Here is a 19,152-nt window from a genome sequence, read left to right as displayed (position 1 = left end):
CAATTGTGCGGCAGCAACTCAAGGCAGTAAACGGTCAAGAGGTCCGTGATTGGGGAAGAAATGTGATCTTTTGACTGTGGAATGATCGTTGGTGCCAGATGGGGCGGTTTGAGTATCTGAGAAACTGCTGGTCTCCGAGGATTTTCACACACACACACAACAGCTAGAGTTTACAGAGAATGGTGCGAAAAACAACATATGTCTTGTTAATGAGGTCAGATGAGAATAGCCAGACTGAATCAAGCTGGCAGCAAGGCGAGAGTACAGTAACTGAAATAACCACGTGTTACAACGGCGGTACGCGAAAGACCATCTCTGAAACACATCGAACATCGAAGTTACTACAGCAGCAGCAGAATATGTCATGCAAAATAAATAATAAATACCTAATAAAGTGGTCACTGGGTGTACGTTACCATTAGTTCACTGTATACACTGAAGTATAGCACAGTATTATTTCTAACCCATATCTGTGAGAAATATTTGAGTATTTTGCCTTGTTTTGTCTCATTTCCAGATTCCTTTGTGGCGCTAAATGGTGAGTAGCATGATAAGGTTGAACTCCTACTTATCGTTTTGTATCTGGTGATACAATATTTCTAAATTCTTTGCTTACAGTTTCCGCAGAGACTAACCCTGAAGTAAAATTCAATTTTTTTCTCTTTGTAGACATTCTATCCTATCCTCACACGCATGAAAGATCTGAATATACTCACCATGGTCAGTTGTTATGCATCAAATCTTATACTTCCCTCAAAATGATCTTACCACCATAGATCATAGAACCTTAACCCACCTACAGTAATCCAACCCATAATGCCCCTTGTCCACCTACAATACTTCCCCTCAACTCCCCCCACCCCCCAACCGAACCAAACCCCGCCTATAATTCAATCTTTGTCCTGTTTGGTATTCTCATCAGCCAGTAGAGCTATAGCATTGATTGGTCCTGACCTTTGATTTCCTAATTAGATGGCTGGAGTTGTTAATAGGATAGAGCTCCCTGCTTTGGGTCCCATAGAGAAAAAACTAGGATGGCAAAAAAACAAAAAACAAAGGCTCGCTTCTCCGGCAGTGCAGGAATAATACATAAACCACAATACGTCAAGACTATGCACAAAAAAGTCCCCTGTTGGGAAAAAAAAAACACTGCCAGCCTTTCACACTCATCAAGAGTGTTTTTTTTCTCATTTGTTACTTGTTCTCGTGAACTGGTGTCATTTTCCTTCTGGGGGACAAGACAAGAATAATAAACGTTGTTGATTGGTGCGAAACAACGCAGAGCGCACGCTGACCCTTTCACCTCGCCTCCCACCTTTGTAATCACTGCATCACCTCGGCTGTTTAACAACCAAATAAAAACAACCAGGCAGACGTTTTCCCACATGAACTAATGTCCTTAATGCCTGCTCGTCATCTCTAAAAAACTAGAAAAAAACCCATCTCATATGAAAAGGTTGTGTTGACAAAAGCCGTGCATGTTCTCTACACTCACTGAGCACTTTATTAGGAAAGCCTATTGTACCTACCGACTTATTCAAGCAATTATCTAATCAGCCAATTGTGTGGCAGCAGTGCAGTGCGTACAATCATGCAGATACGGGTCAGGAGCTTCAGTTAATGTTCACATCAACCATCAGAATGGGGGGAAAATGTGATCGCAGTGATTTTGACCGTGGTATGATTGTTGGTGCCAGACAGGGTGGTTTGAGTATCTGAGAAACTGCTGATCTCCTGGGATTTTCACGCACAACAGTCTCTAGAGTTTGTAGAGAATGGTGCGAAACATCCAGTGAGCAGCAGTTGTGCAGGCAGAAACGCCTTGTGAATGAGAGACGTCAGACAAGAAGGGCCAGACTGTTCAAAGCTGACAGGATGATGACAGTCACAGAAGTAACCACACATTACAACAGTGGTATGCAGAAGAGCATCTCTGAACACACAACACATTATAACTCTAAGTGGATAGGCTACAGCAGCAGAAGACTTAATAAGTCTAATAAATACCTAATAAAGTCCTCACTGAGTGTATGTTCAGACCCAGCAAAATGTAGATATTCCTTCACAGCTCTGGGAAGAATTATGCTATATCCTGTATCTGAAAACTTGAATATTTACTCCTTCTGACAATAATTTATTCACATGCATATGCATTATATATATCAGAGGAGGGTACATCGACTTGATTTGAGCTTACATCAGCCATAACATCAATTACAATGACAATTTTCACTTGAAAGAAAAGAGTTTGAATTACAATTACTTTTTGAGATATGATACCCCACCCCACACCTGTGTTTGCATTTGCAGATATTTTCTAGTACAGTAGCTATTCAGAATATGTTATAAAGTAAGTCCAAGACATAAAAATCTAAGTGCTGTTTACAAACGGGCACCAGGCTTGACCCAAAATCCGGGGTGTAAAATATTTAAGCATGGCCAAACACGTCTGTAAACGTCAGAAATGAATGCATAATGCAGTAGGACGTTCATCCTTTATTAAAACACTGGAGGCCCTAAAAACAGGAGCTTTCAATTAAACCTTGGGTTTTCTACCCTTTCCTCCACTGCGCAGTGCCTCACGTCTAGTCTGTCTTCTTATCGGTCTCCTGTTGGCGCGGCTATGGTAGACTTAACAGCAGCAGAACAAAGAAATGAAAAGAAATGAAAATGAAAACAATAAGCACGCCCGTATGCTTTGTCTCTGTATTTTGACGGTAGGTAGGCTTCCCGACTCCTGGTGGGCCATCTCGAATACACGCTGGGGTCCAGGAAGATAATAAAAGCCTCCACTCACATATCATCTGATCAGTGTTGATTTAGTGTTTAAAACAAAATGGCCACCCCCTTCCCCCCCCACCCGCCCCGGAACGCCTGCTTCACGCTCGTTATTTAATTTCGGCGAGTGAAAAAACGCAGGCGCGCGTCGGACGCCTTTGGGTCCTTCGCCCCCCCTCCGCAGAGGCGTCTTTCCCGTGTCCGCCTCAGCTGCGGTTTGCCGGGCCGAGGAGAATGAATTATAAAATAGCCCCTGTCACACTAATCTCTCGGCCCAAGGCGTACTGTTAAATAAATCATTTTAATGATAGCGGCTTGGTGGGCTGAGGGCTGTTTTGCGTCGGCGGAACGTCGGTGACAATTTCGACTCGGGGCGCGTTCCCCGCCTCCGTTCCCCCGACCCCGGAAACCCCCCGCCCGACCCGCGTGACAGCATCGTCAAACAGCTTGTGGCCACACCGTGCCATTCAAAACCAAGCAAAATTGATTGCTGCCCTCCACGTGTCCGCAAAGAACCCCGGTGATGCTCAAACCCTCCTGAAATCGTGACAAACCTCCCCTGAGAACCAGTGGTTTTATTTGCCCTCTAAACGAATAAAAATCCATCGCCCTGCTTCAAGTGTAAACCCGCTACAGCCGCTATACCGTAATGGTCTACATACCATTGCCGCCAGCTTATAAAATTCTCAATACTGTCAGAAGGAATTATTCCGGGTCGTCTAAAATATAGATACAGATTAATAGAACTCGCTAAATAGTTCATGCAGAAAAAACATCAAAGAGCTATTGATTTCTTGGCTGGAGTTCTATAGATAAAAAATCAGTAGAGGTTATTTGTGTATTGCCTGTCATTTATGGAGGGTTTCAATTATTGATCTTATTTAATGAGTGTTTAGGCACATATAAGAGAATTTTGTTAATGAGCATCTTTCATTACACAGGTAATTTTGAACAAAGGCCCCAAGGCAATTAATGGCTAATAATTAACCTTCGCAATGGAATGTAATTACTCTAGCTGGAGACAGCCAGCATGATGTCACGGGCCTTTATTCAACCTGCTGCTCCACGCACTTTGTTCTGACAGTCGCTCGGAAATGAATTTTCCGTTGCTTTCACAACACTGTGACATTAACGGCTGCTGAAATCCAGAATAAAGTCGAGCCGCAGGCCACACATTAAGCTATGAAAAGTCATTTTCCAGTTAATTTACACATCGGGGCGAACAGGACGTATTCGCGAATTGCGATGCTACCGCATACCCTTTCGTTTCGATTTTTAATAGTGACCAAAGCCGTAATGTTGATCACGATTATGGATCGAGCGAAACAACCGAAGGGAAGGGAGGGAACACAGAACGGTGGTCAACGCAGTGGAGCGGAAGTTTTTTTAATTACATTAATTACATTAATGGCATTAAATGGCATTAAATCTCGCGACTTCCGTTCGAAAGGCCGGCCCAGACCCATCCCCTCCGGGGGGGGGGGGGGGGGGGGGAGGTCTACCCGCACGGACGGTTCCTCCGAGGTCACAGAACCCGGCGTGGAAGTTGCGCGATAACGAGAGACCGGAGATGGCGGAATAAACGTTTCTTCGCAGCTACCCCTCCCCCCGTCCCTCCTCCCCCCTCCCTCCCTCCCGACGCCTCCTCTCCCCCCTCCCTCGACAGCCCCCCCCCCCCCCCCCCCCTGAGGAAAACGTGACGTGTGTTGTGTCCGACAGGCCGCTCCACCTCCCCCTCACACACCACCGCCCGTCCCCCCGAGCGGGGACCCCTGGGCCACGGCCGCATGGTGGAGCAGAAGGAGCCCCTGCTGCCCGTCGATAAGAAGGACCCCTATATGGCGGTGCCCTCCCACACCCAGCAGGACGCCGATGGTAAGCCTTGGAATAGAGGAAGCGTTTCCCCTGTGGCAGGGTACTCCAGATTTACCGCGTGTCCCCTTCCAGCTGACCAGCACATCGCCGTGAGGGTGTCGGGAGAACAAATTGCCTGGCCCCGGAGAGATTTATTAAACAAAGGGGGCATAACGTCCCCGGGGGGAGCTGTAATATCCAGACTATTACAGGCCCCAGACCGGGGGAAGATTGCAATGTATTTATTTCCCCCGCTGCCGTCTTCATCCCCGCCCCATCCCCGGCAGGGCGTGACATTGGGACGCCCGTTTTTTTCGTTTTCTTTCTCCCGAGACGCCAGCGTCTCGCCGTCCTGAAGGACGACCCGTCGGGGGTTAAAAATGGAAACGTAATGGGGCCACGCCCACCAGCCGCGATTGGTTCGGCGGATCGATAGCGGATTGGGTATCCCTCGTAAATTCCATTAGACTTAATCTAATGTCTCTTCTGCAGAGCTCATCAGCGAAACTTAATAAACAAGTATTATGATGGATGGATATTAACGGTCAGTACTAAAAATGATTCATAATTGGGGCGGAGGGCGGGGGGTTGGGGTTGGCGGCTAATGAGTCAGCTCCCTGGGCCCGCGTCGTTCCCGGGGTCCCTAAGCCCGACTCGGGCCAAAATGGCGGTAAAGCGTTCCCAGTTGTCGGGAATGTCGGGACGAGCGGAATAGCAGGCCTGGGCACGCTGGCGATGGCGCCATTCCGACCCTCCGGAGGCTGGCGAAGCCGGGAAAGCTGGAAGTGGGACACCTGTAGGCAGGACAGGCACAATGGCGGCAGAGCCGAAAACTGCATGCTCGTGTACCGCATCGCCGTGGTGTTACCGTCCCCTCGCAATCACCCCGGTGGGGGCGGGCGAAACACCGCGCTCAGCGCCCCCGGCCCCCCCGGGGCCATAGCAAGGGGAGGGAAAGCTTTACATCTGAATACAGCTTCCTCTTGTTTTGTTTTTTTTTTGGTATTCCTTCAAAGACACTCGTACCGCTTCTCTCCGTTTTGATTTCCGTCGGTGCAGTGGAGTCAGCTACACCTGCGCAGGTCTTTTTATTTCTGCCGTCGTTACTGTACACGTGTTGCATGGCTTTGTCTCTTTACACACCGATGCTCTTTTTGCTGTTGGTTTCCCGTTATTTTGGCTCTCCTGTACTTGGTTTGGTTTGATCTGCTGTTATTTTAGCTGCCTTTTTGTAATGCCGTGTGCTCCTGCTTTGGGAATGAGCGTCTTGGCGATGTCAGCGCTCCTGTCCATCTCCGGCACTCCCTATTGGTTCCTGTCTCCCTTCCTGTCGTGCGCTTGTCCTGCATACCTGCATGTGGCCTTTCATTGAAACCCTCAGGGTGCCAGATGTACTCTGAAAACATCAAATTACGCACCACAGTGCCGCGACTTCAGAAGCAAACATCAACAAACAAACATCAAACAAGCGTAGCTTCTGGCCGAGTTACTTAATTCGACTTAAAATTAACGAGGATGTGAATTAGTGGAACATTGTTGACCTATTTATTTTGTGCACTCATTAAAATGTTTTCAGTCAAGCATATTTTAGCATTTAAGCTAAAAATATACCTTTAGATTTACTCCACACAACTTTGTGGCACGGAATCTCAGATTTTAAAATATCAATAGTGATTCATTAATGATGATTAATTTTTCATCATCGTTAATAATTAACGGCCCCTCGCAGGAGTTCAAATGAAGTGTTCCGGATCATTTCTAAACTCTGATAGGTCTATCAGCTAGCGACAACACGCATCTGCCTAGCCCAAAGATAATATAAAAATTTCCCCCCAGTTCATTCGGCCTTTCAGATGTTCTTGGAAGGTCTGTAGAGATGAATATTCACCAGGAATGTTTAGTACAGTAGTACTGTCCCCTCCTGCTTGGCGTCACAGTGATGTTTTCGCAGTACATTTTAGCACTGTTGTGTCTGGGCACATCTATCTGTGTGATACCACCCCCCCCCCACCACCACCCCCATCTGCTGCCATTGTGCGTAGTTCCCCTTCCACAGGGTCCTTCATCTGTCAAGATGGAACGTTCCAAGGCTGTACCTTATGTAGTGCAAATGTATTACTAACCATGTTTATGGGGCATCCGAACAAATCGAAGTCATATCTTCTCCCCGTTGCGGGGGAATGAAGTCCTGCCCTCCCCCCGTGCCTGCCCCCCCCCTCTCTCTCCCTCCGCCGACCTGTAGCCATCTCTGTGTGTCTCTCTAATTTATGGGTTCATTACAAAAAGCAACAGCAGATCCTCCCTCATCTCTCTCTTTCTCTCTAGCTCTCTCTCTCTTGCTTGCTCCATCTTGCTCTCTTGATTTCTCTCTCCCTCTCTTCCTCTCACTCTCTTGCTCTGTCGCTCTCTTTCTCTCTCCCTCCGTCTTTCTCTCACTCTCTCTTCCTCTTTCTTCTCTCTCACTCTCTCCCTCCCTCTTGCTCTCTCTCTCCCACTCTCTCTCTTGCTTGCTCTCTCTTGCTCTCTCAGTCTTTCTCTCTCTCTCTTTCTCTCTTTCGCTCTCTCTCCCTCTCTCTCTCTCTCCCTCTCTCCCTCTCCCCTCATGTCAGACAGTTGTATCGAGCCCTGGCATTCCCTGGTTTGTTCACGGCATGGCGTCCTGTGTAACTCCCCCGGCTCCGCTCAGCGCTGTGATGCGTGCCTGTCTCAGGGTCAGGGGTCACGGCGGTGCCGGACCGGGCTGCCTCCTTCGCACATATTTGCTCCGTGTGATCGAGGGCGGAAGTGTTCGGGAGGATCAGACGAGTATTAGCGTGAGAAAGCACAGCAGCATCGTGGGTTAGCTGCGTTAGCTAAAATTATTTCAAAGGAAATATACTCACATATTTAAGATGTACGCTAGTACCAATATATAGTATATAAGTAGTTTAATGTTTAATATTTATTTGTGTCAATTCTTTGCGACTATCCATTCTTATCATAGTTTTTTGGTGGATTTCTGCTTCCTTCCAAAGATTAAAAAATGATTTTTGGGTAGTGTGGACTTTTTACTAGACGGCTGGTTCCATTTCATATTTATTCAAATTGATTCTGCGATTTTAATTTCAGCATTTCCCCTGTCTGCCAGACTATAAGATAATGAAACATCTTTCTGGAAAGTATCCATAATTGCATTCCTTGACTTTCTTTTGCAGAGGATATATTGAACTTGAGGTTGAAATCTGCTTTGCGTGCACACTAGTTTGTTACACCGTCCAGTGTAATGTCCTTTGTTTAACTGCCCCTGGACACATAGAATGTGGTCAGTTAGAAATGCAATGAAGAATTACCCTGAGTTACCTGTGTTACTCAAAATTCAAGTCTGCAATCAGGCACCAAAGAATTCAAGTGACAGCAACAGGCTAATGTACACATATTATTGTCAACATTGATAATTTATATTTATAGTCTATTTGGGAGTTGTTCACTGGATTACAATTAACATTAGGGAACTATAAGAGAGTGAAATCTGTAAACAACATTTTCCTGGTCTAAGTACACTCCAAAGGATAATTCCTAAAATGTATGTACCGATTTAAAATGAGTAACAAACAACAAGGGACTCATTCTTATGCGTAGCTGGCAAATATAACAGATAATCAAGATTGCTTCCTTCATTAGGACCTGAATTTCCTCCAAAGAGTGGCATCGAAGCACTTAACTTTATTCAGGAAATGTCATGAACCTGTTGTTTTGGGGTTTTTTCTTAACAAAGTTAACAAACCGGTTTTTACAAGGACACATTAGCAGCTGGTACCTTTTTCACTTGGTTGCCCTTAATGTGATAGCTCAGCCTTTGTGGAATTCACATGAAGTAATGTAGGTTGTACAGGAAAAAGGACTTGTTTTCTGTCTAAAAAACATGTCAGTTTAAATCAATGCCATTTAACTTAAAAAGCACAATGGTGAATTTGCTGCTTATGGGACGGTACAAAAGGGAGCGAAATGGGAAGGCAGCCAGCTGCAGGTGGATGATCATCAACAAAACGCTGGTAAGATTTTTCATCACCGTTATTAGTTCAACCTCCTAATATTCACCGTTATTCACAGCCGTTATCAGTCGAAAGTAAGCGCTCCGCCTCCGTTATTCGCGGCTCGCCGACTGCCGGTAGTCTTTGTATGTTTCAATTACACCTGCTATAAAAATCCATAAGCTATTAGGTTTGAATACCTTTTGAATTATTCATGGCGAATGATAAGTCTTTGTTAATACATGAATTAAATGCAGTTCTCAATAACCTCAAAACCTAACGGTGCTCTGCTCAGTACACAGCTGCTGCACTCCTGCAGGAAATGAAAGGAGCGTGTTCTGACGCACGTCACCATGTTAGCATATATACGCTGTATCTGCATTGAGCAAAAATCGTGTACAGGCCGCATCATATCTCCTGTTAAATCTGAAATATTTAAATTTGAAAATGCAGTCTCACCGTGTGCATTAGATTGGCGTTGGTGATTTATGTTAGACATAAATATTGATTTTAAATATATTAAACTGACGTAGTGCTATCAATTTACCAAGTACTGGATTTTAGGGCAATCTTACAGTTGTATCGCTATTTTGAAAACTTGCTAAGATTTTAAATGGCAGCTTGAGAATCGCATTGGTGTGCTGGCTTCTAATCCTGCCATATGGTTGACATTTTTCATTTTAAAGCTCCAGTGAGTTTTCTGAGGAGATTAAGAAATACTGAGTCTTTAAAAATCTTAACATCACTTCATCGCGTTTCGCATCTGAGTGAGTTCAGCACAATTTGTGCCGACTTCAGTGCTGCTGTTATATGCAAGGTAAGTTTTATAAAGAATCACAGCATTTATTTTGAGCCCGCGCTCCGAAAATGCTTGAAAACGACCAGAAAGACATACGACAGGACGGAAAACTTCTATGAACACATACATCAAACTGTTGTCACTTTAAAGAAAATCCACATCAAGAACTTTGATGAACATTTAGCAAATATTTACATCAAAGTTGTTCGTGTCTGGTGAACGCTGTACATATCTACTCACCAAAGGGAACAATGTTGGCCACTGTAATGGAACAATGGACCTCCTTATTACAGATCTACAGAGGTCAGTTTGCAATATTTCATGTGAATGGAGCTTTCAACTTATACATTGCCAATGTTGGCCAAAGCGACCGACAGAAACCCCTTAAAAGAGGTCTTACACCCCTTCAATCCGTCATGTCAGTGTGTTGCCGTCAGATTTGTTTTAACCCCAAGCCAGAGTGATACATCACCGAACGCAGTTCTGTCCGATTACCAGATTTTAATCATTTTCCTTTTCATTTCCTCAGACAATGCCTTCAAATGCAGCAGTTTTAGTCAGAGGTTCCAGTGCTTGAAAGCTGTCTTAATATAATGTTCACTTTGATGTCACCACAGACACAATAGCCTGTATTGGTGAACCAGGGTCAATGTATAAAGTATAAAGTGTCTGTGTGACTATTTGTATCTTACAATAGTCTTTCACAAGGGTGAGAGCGTAACTCATTTAGTGGTAGAGAATGTATCTTATGTTCCATAAAACAGGAGCTTGTGTGTTTAGCTTCACTGAGAATTACTGCGCGCGTGTTTCTTTGGAAGAAAGTGTCAGAAGCTGGCAGCGTATAATGCTGAAACTTAAAATGTAAATATCATAGCTTCTGTTTTTGGGTCAGCTTTCATTGATTTATTTCCAACAAAAACCATTCTCTCGCTGGATCTTGTCAGAGGGACCTCGCTGCAGAACTGGACGTACATTACGCCTATAAACTGGGCTTGGCTACACAAAGCCATGTTGCATCATGATGCAATTAAGTGCATAGTCTGCCATTATTTCACTGCTGGGGACGGAGCCCGGGCAATACGACGCTGTGCTGTAGTGATATTTCTGTCCGAATGCAAGGAAGAGCACAATGAGCAGGGAGACATGGTGCGGACAAAATATATTTAGCATTTTAATTCATTTCACAAAGTCCTCAGGCTGTGAAAGTGCTGCATTTGTCACTAGGCGTGTTCAGAAGACAAGTGCTGATAGGGTCCTAAGACCTGCTAAATCAACAGACAACAGTGCAAAGTCAACAACAATGAATGGTCGTAATTTTTAAAACATAGTAAATTAAAGTAGCACTTGTCAAACGTGCACAAGTTAATCACCAGTGGTCTGCTTGTTCATTTATTGATGTAAAAGAAATACATTCACTGATGTTCTATTGGCTTTCGTTTCAAATTTATTTTCAGTCAGACTGCTGCATAAATTCTGGCTAACTAAAAGTAGTGAGTGTGAAATGTTGCCCCAGGTCCAGTCAAGTTGAAAGGAATAATTGCTGTTATTAATCATACAAACAAACAGGTTCAGGATGATTAGTGAATATAGGTAAGGCTTCTATATTCGTAGCTTACCAGACACCATTGGACATGCCCTTATTAAAAACATGAACAGCTGTTCCTCCAAGAGCGAGTTAAGAGTATGACTTTACTGATATTATAAATATTGATGTGACTGCTCTTGTAATATAAGCCCTGACTTAAAATGATAATGTATGGGCTTGAATTTATAATGTGTCATTTCCATATTTTCCAACAGATAAGACTAATAGGCTAATACGTATGCTGTGGAAACATTTCTTGATTTTATGAATGGAAGACATTTAGCTAATGTAACAACCAGCAAAAAAATTGAGCACATATTGAAATAGCTAGAAAAATGTTTTACGGTTTGAACATCTATGGTGTGATTTACAGATTAAGCAAGTATGATTAAAATGATATGTGATCCCCTCATATAAAGTGACTGATGAGTCCACACAGCTTCCTTCTTACTTCCTGTTTCCTACTCCATTGTGCTTGTTTCTCTGGGTACGAGGGCCTACCAAACGATTGTAATGTAACGTAGAGTGTTTTCTCAAGGTTACACTCTCCTCCGTTCGGGTAGTTATTTCTCTACACCAGGTTGTGTGATGGCTTCCCGACAATGACATCGTAAAACTTCAAAAACCCGCTTAAAACCAAACGTCAATTTTAACTGTTGAAAATGGATAGAAGATCGTAATCCCTGCATCTCCTCATCAAGAAGGTAAGTCGTGAAAAAACCCCACAAAAAAACCCCTCCCAGGCCCCCCGAGTCCACATGGAGGGGTCAGCCAGGGTGCGCGGGAAGGACGGGCGGTTGAAGGCCCTCTGTTCGGAGTCTTAAAAGAGCGAGGCTCAAGTTCTTTACACGAGAGAAGGTGAACCGCAGATGCCTGTTAAGCGCAAGCTTTGTCTCCATCTGAAGCCGGGTCCTCCTATACTCCCCTGACCTCGTTTGAAGTCGAGATGGGAAACAATCGACTGTAGGGAGGAGATGGCAATCTTCAAAGGTCCCTCGAGGCCTCGGGTGAGGGGGGGTTGGGGGGGTGTATCCGTTTCTGCCCCTTCTCCCTCGGCGTGTCAGAGGGCCCCAGCGGTGGAGAGTTCTGGGCTACGCCCCTCAGCGCCGCCCCCGGGTCTCTGCTCTGTCACGGGTCGCTGCGGTCGCCAGCCTCGGCGGCCGTTCCGTTTCTTGGTTCGCCGGGGCCGCCTGGCCGCTCGACATGTTTAGAAACTCTCTTTCAGGAGTATATTGTTGAAACGCGAAACCCTGTCCTCTCGACCGCACCGCTGGCCATTAATTTCTACAAATTCCATGTCACGACGGTTTATTTTTCCTGCGATCTTTTCCATCCCTAACCCTCGTGCGGGCGGCCAAGACCGTTATAGATGCGTGTCTTCGCTCGAAGAAAGGCTAAAAGTACAAGCCCAAGCCTACCATTTAAAATGGCAGTTAAATGGCGGATTTTCAGATCTCTCGACACCAGTACGCTGTCAGTGTTTATGTGCCCAGTTGTGAGAGGTTCGTGGGCGCCGCCTCCAAGGCTTAACCGCACCCCGCCTCTTCATCGTTGAAAGCTTAAATCAAAGCGGAAAACAAATTGACTGCCTAATCACAATCAACCCGGGTGCCGGGTGTCATTTGAGGAATATGAGGAAAAAAGGCTTGTGGCAAGACAAGGCAGGCAATCTTAATTAAGAAGCCACCCATATAAGAAGTGCTAAGATATCGAATGGCAGCAGAAAGTTCTGCTCAAGCGAAACCAGAAATCAAAGAAGAGGGGAGGAGAGGAGCGAGAGCAGAGGAAAAAAGTGTCTGTCCTCAGATCTTCCCTCGAGCAGACAAGAAGCAGATGTCCCGTGCGCTGGCAGGTCGTTTAGTCATCCGAGACGCAGGAATAACACACGCACAGTCGATTAATACCACTCAGGCTATCGTGTAACAGTGCTTCATTACTCTCTTTTTCGTACTTCTAAAAGGCAGAGGTATAAGGAGGGAAAGCAGTGCGTGTCGGTGACGTTGACGTTTGTTTAGGCCAGCGTTGGCCAGAGAGCGGGAGCGTGGGGAGATAATGGACTGGTGTTGCATGGACATGTTGCAGGCCCAGAGCTCGACTCCATTAAAGGACGCGTCCTGCATCTGCGTCATGTCCCCCTCCCCCACCTGACACCAGGCCCCCCGTGACACCACCGGGCAGGACGCCTGGATGTGACTGCATGGGTCAGGTTGTCTGGATATGCAGAGCCGGCCCAAAATAAACGCTGATGATGCAAGCGCAGACGTAAGTGTGTAGATCTAGGTTTCTCTGCCCTTTGAAAAGCAAGCTGCACTTTTTTTATCCATCTCCTTCTGTTTTTGGTTCGGTTGTTTGTTTTTTGTGCAATTAATTTCCACAGAAGTAACTGTTGTTCGGCTGTGGGAAAGATTTATTTTTGGAAGAACATTAAAGCTGAACCTTAAATCTGGACCGGTGTTGTTTACAGTTAGCCAGGGGAAGGGTGTGGGTTTGTTGTGTCTGCAGTTATACTGGCCTCAGTCTGAACTGTGATGTTGTTAAAAGGCACTCTCAGGCTGTTTGAGGATTAATCGGTAGTTTATTTTGCAAATGTGCAAATGATGGTAGAGGATATCCAGTTACAGCTTGAAATAAATTTGAAATTTTCTTGAAAAAGCCATTCGGTTTTTAGCAATGAATCCCAGGGAGTGATTATATTTGGACTCCTGACACAAAGCATGGTAAGCCTGTTTTCCCATTTACTGTAAATACATGCTCACTACATGCACTCTCTTGGGTGAACTCCTGAGTGTACTTCAAAATGTGAGCAACCAAGTGAATGAGCATAGATGACGCATGAAGAAGCACTTCAGCACCATTAACTTTAACCTGACATGGGCCAGACCCCATTTCCATCTCTTTTCACATGCAGAACGGGCATATCCAATTATCCTGTTTCAGTGTCCATTAAATCACCGCCATGCTTTCATCGCGATATACAATTCCCCAATGACCGTTTCGTCGGTAAGACGTCTACTAACTGCAGATTTTTGGGGATGTTTGCCTTGTTTGTCATGTTGCCATTTTTCTGATTGGCTGAACTTGTGAGAACATGTGTTGTTTAGGCCTTGTTTTTCATTGGACTGTGTACAGATGGTTTTCTCTGATATACAATAAACCCCCATATGCAAATTAGCTACAGAATTGCACAAAAAATTGGCATTTGTGCTTTGCTTTATGCCATTACGAAAATTGGGACAAAGCCTGATGCTTTTTGGTCTTTACTGCTTTCATTTAAAGGGCAGATACCCCACTCCTTATGTTCCAAAACAGATTTTCCAGGGTTTCCATTTCACACAGAAGCACCCTGAGCATCTGCTAACTTACATGCGAAACGTACATTGTGAACAAACGACCCTCCGGCAGTGCGGAGCCATACCATATACCAGGTTCTATTCTTGGCTCTGACAGCATTCACTCCCATTGGAGTAAGACCCACTTTCATGCAGAGAAAACACGCGGCATCGGTACAGCAGCGTTTCGTTTCCCTCCGGTTGATATCTTCATTCCTTTATTGTCTTGTTTGTTTACTTCCACTTCCTGCTCCTCGCGAAATCGTTGTCGTCGTGTTCCAGTTCCTTTCCCGTCCCGTTCAGAGTGACAAAAAGTGCAGCAAATGTCTTCTTGAGCAACTACAAAACGTGCAGCGGTCCATGTGTTTTCATTTTTCTACATTTCTGGAAATATATTGGTTCTGTGGATGGCATTGTAGGGGATCTCTGGAGAAATAATTGTGTGTGCATATCAATGCAGTGGCAGTTCAGCTTTGTGCAGTTTTTGAATTTGAATTTAAACCATAATCAATCATGGCCTTTTAAAATAGGAAATATAAAGAAGACGTAAATAAAAAATGTCTTGAAACTATTTGTGTGGTTTCTTGCATAGTATGCAGTATTCTACTTACTACGTCACCCTTATGTCAATGCATAACATATTAAAGCAGTTATATGGAACAGCATACATCATGATTTCTTTAACACACTCATTGTTCAATTTGGTTATTCTTCTTATTTCCACGGACATGCTGAAGATGTGTGAAGTGATTTATGCTACATGTACACTCTCTGTGCAGCTCCCGTCGCTGACGCGTGCGGTACTGATGCGCGACTGTGCCGCTGTCTTGCAGGGGTTATCCGGGAGAGCTACCAGAAGGGCCGCGACCAGCTGGTCCCGGTCACCCTCCTGGCCATCGCCGTCATCCTGGCCTTCGCCATGGGCGCCATCTTCTCCGGCATCATCGTGTACTGCGTGTGCGACCACCGGCGGCGCGACCTGGAGCTGACCGGCCGCAAGGACAAGGACGCGGCCCAGTCCCACCGCGGCTCCATGAACAGCGTGACCAAGCTGACCGGCCTGTTCGAGACGCAGGCCAAGGACGGGCGCCCCGAGGCCGTCCTCACCCCGCTCATGCACGGCGGCCGCGGCGGCTCGGCCAACGCCAAGATGCTCATCAAGGCCGACCAGCACCACCTGGACCTGGCCGCCCTGCCCACGCCCGAGACCACCCCCATGCAGCCGCGCCGCAAGCCCAGCCGCGGGAGCCGCGAGTGGGAGAGGAACCAGAACCTGATCAACGCCTGCACCAAGGACCTGCCGCCCATGGGCTCCCCGGTCATCCCCACCGACCTGCCCCTGCGGGCCTCGCCCGGGCACATCCCCAGCGTGGTGGTGCTGCCGCTGCCCCAGCACCAGCAGGCCTACCAGCACGAGTACGTGGAGCAGCCGCACCGCCCCGACCTGGGCCCCAGGGGCCCGGACGACCAGGGGGCCACGCTGGAGTACAAGTCCCTGAAGAGCCCCTGCCACGGCCACGGCCTGGGCCTGGCGGAGAAGGACAGCGTGCCGCCCCGCGTGCCCCAGAGGGAGGCCTCGCTGGCCATGCCCGCCCCCGTGCCCCAGATGGGCAAGAGGCTGGAGGTGCACTCCTCCATGTACGGGCACGAGTACAAGAGGGGCTACCCGCTGAGCTCCCAGCAGAAAGGCTCGGCCCTCAAAAAGCACAACACCAACTCCTCCAACTCCTCGCACCTGTCCCGGAACCACAGCTTCACCCGCGTGGAGAACCCGCCGCCCGCCCCACAGAGGGTGGACTCCATGCACATGGCAGGCCAGCCGGCCCTGTCCCGACAGCCCAGCCTGAGCTCCTACGGGTCCCTGCCCCGGACCGGGGCCAAGCACCTAAAACCCGACGTGCCGCCCAAGCCCTCCTTAGTCTCCTTCTCCACAAACATGAAGTCGAGCGACTCGTGCACATAATCGTCCCGCGGGGGGGGAAGGGAAACAGAAAAACACGACTGCATCTACTTTGTTTCTTGTCGGTGTACAGCAAATGCAACACACTTAAAAAGATGTTTTTTTTATATATCTATACGGAACGGTTGTTGTCAAGCTCAGGCTGTTGAATCTTGGTTCCTGGAACAAAAAAAAAAAAAGTGGAATATTTGCTCTTGAAAAGAAACAAAATGACTTTCGTCAATCTTTCATCAAAAAAGCAAAGTCATTCTTGTAGCATTCTGAAAGACGGCTGTGTCAGACTTGAGAGTGACATGGTGACTCGAGGGATGTTTTATTTTGACTTTTTTTTTTGTAAACAGGCTGCCAAAAGCACATTTCAGTGGTGAAAGTGGGAATCGCTGATGGAACGTGGAGGCTGGGTGGAGGACTAAACAAGCACTTGGGCACGTTGTTCTCAGACTGCAACACTGGCTGGGGTTGACTTTGTGTAGACGACTGTGAAAATGCCGCTCAGTGTTACAGCTGCCAGCCACTGCAATCAAGTTCTTTTTCGGTTAGGCCTTGGCCCGAAAAAAAATCTGCTACTGTACTGGTTACTGGATAACATGTGACTGTTATTACTAATAGCTCATTGTATTTATTATTTAATAAGTGCTTTTGGGGAAAAGAAAGAGAAGACTTTTTTTTAGGCTCAGAAAAAGAAACAGTTAATATGAATTAATCGAGTGTGAATTTATTTAAAGTCATAAAACTGGAGCCAGTCATTTTCTTTTTTGTGTTTGTTTTTTTTGTGTTTTTTTTTGTCAAATTGGTGCGCTGACTGTGTAGGACCTCAGCTTTTGAAGCTTGGGAGAAGCGTGACCTCCAGTTGGGAGTGGGGGGGGGGGGGGCAGGGGGGAATATTTATTTACCTGTGCCAGGTAGCTCTGGAGCAGAGCTGGGACGTTCAAGGAGTTGACGGTCCCGTGAGGGAAGCATCCGGAACAACGCACGCAACTCTTTCGACCTCATCGACATCTCTCCTCGGTCTTTCTGCACTGTTAGTGCCAGTAGCCTCTCGTCCCAGAGAGCTGCTAGTCCACCGCCGGCCAATCTAGGTTCACTTTTCTTGCATGTAAAAATGCAAAGGGAAAAAATGGAAATAAAAAATATCACACAGAAACGAGAAAACGTGCCGCGGTTAACTTCGCTGCCAGGTTTGTGGAAAGTATCATGTTTGCCAGATATTTTTTAAAAAAGCTATCATCTCTCGTCTTTTCACGTGGGCCTTTCATGGGAATCCATCTGTTAATAGCCTGTTTATCTTCCACATGTAAATGTGTGCCTTACACCCAAAGTAGTGGTTTCTTTAGCTGTTAATTATGTTTCCCGGTAGATTTTATGAAGAGATATTTCCCCTCGTCAAGGCAAATAAAGAATGTAGGTGTTCTTGTTGTAACTCTGGTCACTAGGATTATTTGGAAGGCGGGAAGGGGTTGGAGGGCGGTGACCCCTTGTTCTTTTTTTTTGTGGTTCAGTTTTTTTTTTTTTTTTATTGTGCCAACGATGCGCTTGAAGAAATCCTTTTCCGTTGTGCTGGCAGTGTCGACAATGTTGTGGGTGTTTGTTTTTTAATCCATCAAGTCCTGATATTATTTTTTGCTCTCATCTTTTGCTGTTCGATAGAGTGATTACTGTACGTTTCTGCAAAGGCCTCCTTGTGTTCGACAGATGCACTGCAATAACAAACCACAATTTTATCGGCCACGCCACGGTATACTGATGAGAAGCCGGCTTTATAGTGTAAATGATAAAACTCGATTTCTAGGCAGTTAAATAAAAGATGCAGGCTGGTTCCTGCAGTAACAAAAACCTCCTCGAATAAAATTAGGCAAAGATATTTTCAAGATATTTAAAAACCAAGTTTCAGCAATTGAAACAGATTAGTATGATTAATCTATTAACTCTCTATATCGATGTGTTACACATGAGGGTTTTATCGACTGATTTTTTGTTTATTTGTGGATTTTTTACATGATATTTCACGTGACGTTTTTTCACCATTGCTCCCAAATGGACAGACTGCTCACACAGTTGTCTTTCTGTAGAGAGGCGAATATCGAACCCTTTGGCAGGTTTCTAATAATAAATGAGAGAAGCAAGATATTACCTGTCACCATGCAGCCAATGTGAAATTAACACAGGATTTCCCCCCCCTGGTTTCAATAAAGGAGTTAATTGTGTTTCTTTAACCGAATTGTACATAGACGCTTGTAGGGTTTTGAGTGCAATGACTGTGTCATGCATCCGAATATACCTAGTAAAGGGACATTCGTTCCAGTTCCTTTCGTTTCAGTAGTGCAGATGGCATCTACGCCCCCAGTTCGGGTGGCGTCTGTTGACCGTGGGCTGTTTTGGTGTGCCTTTGTCTTTCACCCTTGCTATACACTGCTAGATGCAACCGAGTCAAACTCTCAAAATCGTTTCTAATTTGTAAGCTTGTAAAATATTGTGACGTCACAAGGTTTTTTGCCCTTCACTTCTTTAACATCTGATTCACAGCTAAATGTATGTTGTAAAGAAATTCTCTTTAATAAATGAAAAAAAATGTAATAAAAACAAGAACTAAGCATCGTTGTTGCTTTGTTTTGTTGTCGCCCCTTCCATCGGGTAATCTAAGTGATAAAGCAGCTCACCTATGAAGTGTGAAATAGACCCTTATTCACAAATGCCTTATAACACTTAGCAGAAAGAGCCAAAGGCACGTCTATGCCTTTTATTTCACCTGAAAGCAAGTAGATGTTCCCTGTGCTTGAAACACGGACAGGGCTATCTGTTTGAATCTAAAAATGCGTTCGAGACAGAGATAGGGCTAT

The 19,152-nt window shown here is 45.7% G+C and overlaps 1 protein-coding gene across 4 annotated transcripts in view; it reads left to right on the top strand.

The window, feature by feature from the left end:
• sema6a (sema domain, transmembrane domain (TM), and cytoplasmic domain, (semaphorin) 6A) overlaps positions 1-18,906 on the top strand; it is an 83,337-nt gene extending 64,431 nt beyond the window's left edge. For 2 of the 4 annotated variants that reach the window (XM_061260173.1, XM_061260172.1), the window contains exons 18-20: positions 518-538; positions 4,498-4,653; positions 15,189-18,906. In XM_061260173.1, the coding sequence (XP_061116157.1) occupies positions 518-538; positions 4,498-4,653; positions 15,189-16,318 (1,307 nt within the window). In that variant the 3' untranslated portion in view covers positions 16,319-18,906. The remainder of the gene's footprint in view (positions 1-517; positions 539-4,497; positions 4,654-15,188) is intronic. The other 2 variants (XM_061260175.1, XM_061260174.1) reach the window with 1 other exon arrangement.
• Positions 18,907-19,152: the final 246 nt, after the last annotated feature.

Source organism: Conger conger, chromosome 11, assembly GCF_963514075.1.
Source record: "Conger conger chromosome 11, fConCon1.1, whole genome shotgun sequence".
Classification (NCBI taxonomy): Eukaryota; Metazoa; Chordata; class Actinopteri; order Anguilliformes; family Congridae; genus Conger; species Conger conger.
This window is presented reverse-complemented; position numbering and strand designations above follow the sequence as displayed.